At 34.4% G+C, this 5,773-nt stretch overlaps 1 protein-coding gene across 4 annotated transcripts; it reads left to right on the forward strand.

Moving 5' to 3' along the window:
- The first annotated feature begins 716 nt into the window (after positions 1 to 716).
- LOC102626981 (uncharacterized) lies at positions 717 to 4,191 on the forward strand. 4 transcript variants are annotated; one of them, XR_370383.4, is made up of 7 exons: positions 719 to 964; positions 1,537 to 1,597; positions 1,812 to 1,925; positions 2,491 to 2,611; positions 2,684 to 2,801; positions 2,958 to 3,258; positions 3,340 to 4,191. XR_370383.4 is itself a non-coding variant. In XM_006475453.4 (6 exons), exons 2-6 carry the CDS (start codon positions 1,588 to 1,590, stop codon positions 3,009 to 3,011), a joined length of 411 nt encoding a protein of 136 aa, XP_006475516.1. In that variant the 5' UTR covers positions 717 to 964; positions 1,537 to 1,587; the 3' UTR covers positions 3,012 to 3,361. The 4 variants fall into 4 exon arrangements, 2 of the variants coding, with proteins under 2 accessions (XP_006475516.1, XP_006475515.1); XR_370382.4 differs by having other exon boundaries at positions 3,374 to 4,191; XM_006475453.4 differs by having other exon boundaries at positions 717 to 964; positions 2,497 to 2,611; positions 2,958 to 3,361.
- The last annotated feature ends 1,582 nt before the right edge of the window (positions 4,192 to 5,773 follow it).

Below are 5,773 nucleotides of genomic sequence, written 5' to 3' on the forward strand. Positions count from 1 at the left end.
GGAGTAGATTCGGTTGTAAAATAGTTTTTTTAGCAACTATTAATAATTATTTGATAAATGGGATGACAGGTCATTTTTATCAATATATATCATATGATATTTCATTTTTTACTAGGTAAATGAGATGACATATCATTTTTTTAAATCAAAATTTCATCAATTTTAAAAGACTAAATTATCCTTATGATGTCAGCGCTTGCAAACGGAAGTTAACGAATGGGTGGACGGCAGATGTATTTTGTCAACTTAGGATATACGAGTGATACACTTGAAAAATATTCACACACGTTTGATACGGGTGTTATTTAAAAATATGTGACTGATAATTTTTCAACTTTATATAAAAGTGGAGATATACTAAAACTCAAGTAAGGACCCAATTGCCATTATTGAATAAGCAGCTTTAGGACTCGTAAGGCGCAAGTTCGTTAAAATTTTCCAAAACAGAAGTAAGGGCACGTAAGTAAATATAAGGGATAACAAAGGGCTTAATGTTTAAGCCAATGGCTGCCGGCAACAATGTCGCTGCCTAATTGCCAAAAGTTGACCAATCAAAAAATACATATTTTCACGACTCAACGTAAGGGCAACTTCAATCCTCGGTTTAAAAAGAAGGGATGGGTTTCAATTAAGCCCAAATTGATAAATAAATAAAATAAAACAAAAACGCGTCTTTCAGTAAAATTAATATTTGAACAACCGCTCCCTTATAAATTCTTTGTAAAAATAAAACGTCCAAAACAAGGAAGGAGGCAGCATTTGTCCGCTTTCGTTTCAACAAATTATTACTGAATTAAACATTTGCTTGCATTTAAAATACTTCTTGGGATATTTCCAAACAAGTTAACAGAAAAGAGAAACAATCCTCTTCTCTTCTGATTTCAGGACTAAAATTAGAGGACTAATTAAATTAATCCATATTTCAAGTCCCAGCCGCCGGCCAGCTATTTTTCTTTACGCCCAGGTCAAGTTTCTACATCTTTATCTTTTATCTTCTTTTTTTTTTTTTTGGGTTCCTTCATTGTGTGATGGGAATTGTAAATCATGTAGCTGCTGACCTTTTTGGTCTTTGATAGCCTGATGCTTATTAATTGAATTATCTTATAATGATTTGTTTCTCCCGTTTATAGTTGTGTTTTTTGTTTTTTTAACACTTATGGAGTTTCTTTTATTAACTGAATCGTGTTTTAGCTAATTGATTTAAGCAATATGGGTTGAGATGGAAATCAACCATAAAAGGAAATAATAAAAAGAAAGGAGAATAATCTCTCTTTTTTTGTCTCAAAATGAAAATAGTTTTTGAAAAAACAATTTGAGAAAATGAAACGATTCCAGTTAAGAGGGACTGTAAATCATTATTTTGCAAGAGCTAGTTAAGATTTTACACTCATTAGCAGTTAGATTCCTGACTGGTCGGTCATATATTTTCCTTTGTTATACCTGGATTCTGGATCGAGTAGCTGCTTAGGGTTGACATATAATCTGAAAATTGAAGACTGAAATGGTCGTTAACTTTGAAGCATGATATTTTTGCAGGTTGGAATTTAGCTGAGGTCATCGGGACAGACACATTGGATCCGGCACACCATGGACCAAAGTATTCAACCTTTCTTGCCTATGAGTGTTTACTTACTTTTTTTTAATAAATAACTGCATGTTATTACACTGATTAATTTGGAAACTGAGTAATATCTGATTTATTGTCTAGTCTTCAGCATCTTTGAGATGGTAATAGTTGAAGGAAATGGGTATTTTTTTTTTTGACAGTAGATTTTCTAAACAACAATTTTTTGACCTTCTTGGTGTCACAGGTACTAATATCGGTGAGACAGAGGGTTTAAAAACTGGCCTTGAGTTGGTAAAATCAGTTTCTGATAAGCATCTTGATCTTTTGAGGCCATCTGCTCGATATTCAATATCTAAAGGTAATGAACCTTCTAGTTGTTTCTTTCCAAGTCAAAAATTAGATCAACATCATCCTTATTTGCCTGTTTCATTTTCCATCTGTTAATTCTTGTATTTCTCCATGATTTTCCATTTGTATAGCTCCCTCCACTGAATTGAAAATCTTGGAATCAATGCAGAGTGTTGTCATATTAGAGAGTCCTATATGTGTGAAGCCACCTAGACTCTGTTGTATTATTCTAGAGATGAATTGTTTTTTTGCTTTGAATGGAAAGACGTCAATATTTGTTTGTTTTGTGATATTTTCCCATAAAAATCTAGCTTAATATCTTCTCTGCATGTAATGAAAATGCATCTGCACCAGAGAGCTCCTTTTTCCCCTTTCAATTGCATTGATCTTACTGAATTCTGCTTCTTTTTTGTTTATTTTATTCCCTGTCTACACTTAGAATTTCATTAATTTGCTCCAATGGTCTATTAAAGCCCTTATTTTTCTTGATCTTACACATCTTTATAGCATCTTGTGCATTTTATTAAATGCTTGTTTAAGTGTACTGAGAGAAACTTTTGTAATGGTGAGGAAAGCACCAGATACTGCTGATCGTGAAAAAGGGAGATATACCCTTATTAGAGATCCGGAGGACTTCCAATTTGGGATTTATGACAAACCCCTCCCGTGCTTTGGCTGTGGGGTTGGGTGGTTTTCGTGAGTATTTTTTATTCATTTTCCTATCCGAACCTAATTATTGCGGTCTCATATTTGTATCTTTTGTCGCAGTTTTCTCCTGGGTTTTGTGTTTCCGCTGATGTGGTACTATGGAACATTCCTTTATTTTGGAAATCACTGCCGCAAAGATCCTAGGGAGCGAGCAGGCCTGGCTGCTTCTGCAATTGCTGTGAGTTCTCTCTCATGTTAACGCTCGGCTATTATCACATCTAATCATCGATTTAGAATAGTGGATTCTTATTATACTTTTCTTGCACCCATTCCTGTGATGTAACACTGGCATCTTCAATGGCGTAGTTATTTATATACTTTATTGTTATTGCAGGCAATGGCATGTTCTGTTGTGATGTTGGTCATAGTGGTGTTTCGACTAATGTAATCTTGTTTCCAATTCCAAGCCTCCTCCAAAACTTGCAAGTGAATAGAGATGAGAGTTGAATGTAGATAACATTGTACGTTCAAGCACAAAGAAAATGGTAGCATTTGAGATGAACAGTTATTCGTGAAACTAAACCTTCTGGTCTCAGCAGTTGAGGTTCCTTGGAGGCATGTATATTAAGCGAATGTTTCAGTTTACACTTCTCCAGGAAGTTACACAAGAATTCGTTATAGGCCTTGGTAGATAGGTGAAATTTCAAAACCTGCATTTCATTGTGAACAATCTGATGAAATCATAAACTGAAATATTTCAGCTTGATTATATACAGTTCTGGGTGCCCTTTATCTCAATTCTCATTGCAGATCCGGACTATACTGTGAAATTGTGGTTAGCGATACGGCCCGACCCATCAAAGAAAGGCCATGCGAGCTTGTGCGGGTATTGTGCCATGCCCACCATGTGCTATGTGCCGTGCCGTGTTGTCTATTTTTCTTTTTTTAAGTTAGGCTTGGCCTGGAACATGCGCTGTTCCCACACATGCCGCGAGCCAAGCTAGGCTGTGTCATGCCTTGGCTAAGAAAAAACCGTAAGACAAGTTTTTTTCTTTTTCTTTTTTAATTTTTTTAAGAGAGCATGCCAAGTTATTAGCATATTTTTTTCAAGTCTATGTATATTTTTTGGGTTTACATGTCTTTAGTCAAATTCAATAGAATTAAAAATTCAGAATTCAAGTTCATATTCAATAATAATAAACTAATAATAGTAAGAGAATGTAATGCTAGCTAGGGGTAGGCAAAATATTCGACCTGAACCGAAAATTTTCGAGTTCGGATCGAATGAATAAAACTCGATTGGGTGCATTTGTGTCAACCCGATTGGATCGTGAACTGTAAAGTGTGAACCACTAAGGCTAAACAAGCAACTAAACTCCAAATTTTACACACCACACACACAAACCATTACAAACAAACACTGCCATTAACAATAGCAGCACACGACACAAGCACTCAAGCAACTAGCCCATTACCGACTGGCAACATACACGACCACACCTACCCACAGGCTCTGTTGCTCGCATCCCACTACCGACAGGCGATAGCCACACGGCCCACACCCAAATCCAAACAAATGAAACACAAACAGTAAAATACACAAAGTTTACAGAGCAAGCTTCATCCAGTCACCATACACATCAATCGCCGCCAAGAATGACAAACTGAAGCTGATTCACGAGGATCATGACCCAATCTACCGATCTACTGTTACCAAGCATCGGATTGGTTGCGCCACCTCCACGCCTCCAAGCCTCCAATCCTCCACTCCACCATCACCCGATCTGATTAAAGCTCCATCTGGCAAGCTACCTTCGATTCAAGCTCCATTTGGCTGTTAACTTTGAGTTTTGGAAGCCTTGGCCTTTGATACTTAATAGTGATGGTATATATATATATATATTATATGTTATATGTGAAAGTGAAATGTTAATTGTAATTTGGTATGTTAATAATATGTAATTATATATTGTTAAATTTTAACAATAAAATGAAAAAAGACCAGGCATTGGTTTTTTTTGTTCTTATTAGTAGTTGATTTTTTTTTGTATGAATAGATTAGGGAGATCAAAAATTAAAATTAAATATTTTGTTATAATATATATATGTCATATAGTATGTGCACTTGTGCACTAGCTTCAACTTCAACAAAAAATTAATCAATTTAATTAATTGTATGATAAGCAATAAGCAAATGTTAAGTGGTTAAGTAGTAAATACATGTAATATGGGCGTGAAATTTAGGGGTTTATAACAAGAATTAAGATACGGGTATGCAATTAATATTATATTATTTTGGCCAATGGATAATTGGATATTATAAATTGATTAATTACATTAATTTCTTGGTTTTCTTTTATGGAATATGCATCTTAATCATATAGAAATATTATGATGGAAAATTGGAAATATTGAATTCAAAAAATTTTGTAAAATTAAATTAATAATTATTTCAATTGATTTGTAATACTAAGTAGATTATGTTAATAATATTTTTGTGTTTTGATTTTCAATTAATGATTAATAATTAGAGTAATGATATAACCACAAACTCTTGTACAAACTTATTTTGTACAAACTGATGTGGCGTTAATTCATTGATTGAATTAAATATCTCTTGACCCACATGATTTATTTCTATTATTTTATATTTTCATTCAACCAATGAATTAATGACACATCAGTTTGTACAAGATAAGTTTGTACAAGAGTTTGTGGCTGTATCATCACTCTAATAATTATTTGTTTCTATGTTTAGATGACTGGACACTCAAGATCGAATTCGATAAGTGATGATGACGATCAAAGTGTTCAAATGAAAGGAACTCAAAAGGGAAAGGAAAAGGCAAAGCGGAAAAGACCACCGATGAAGAAAAGATCTGAGATGCGGAATCATTTCACTTTACTTGAGGACAATCCAAACAAATGCAAGTGCAACTATTATGGTAGACAATATCATTACAAATATGAGAAATCATATAAAGGTCTGTGGTGCATGCAAGACATTCCGGGAATAACAAGATGGAAGTCAACAAAACATGACAGTTGAGGGTGACAAAGAAAATGCAAGTAATATGGTTTTGGCTAAAGGGTGGAGTCAATATGCTTGTAGAAGAGCAGTCACCAAAATGATCGCTATGGGTGAGTTGTCGCTTAATTTTGTGGATAACAAAGGGTTCTAGCATTTCTGTAGTGTAGCTATTCCACAGT

Source organism: Citrus sinensis, chromosome 1 (genome assembly GCF_022201045.2).
Source record: "Citrus sinensis cultivar Valencia sweet orange chromosome 1, DVS_A1.0, whole genome shotgun sequence".
Lineage (NCBI taxonomy): Eukaryota > Viridiplantae > Streptophyta > Magnoliopsida > Sapindales > Rutaceae > Citrus > Citrus sinensis.

Bases quoted from the DNA above. Each gene is read 5' to 3' on its own strand.
- LOC102626981 (XM_006475452.4), top strand. The intron at 1,926-2,490 runs GTAATGAACCTT...TGGTGAGGAAAG, and splicing joins TCGATATTCAATATCTAAAG to CACCAGATACTGCTGATCGT. The intron at 2,802-2,957 runs GTGAGTTCTCTC...TTGTTATTGCAG, and splicing joins TGGCTGCTTCTGCAATTGCT to GCAATGGCATGTTCTGTTGT.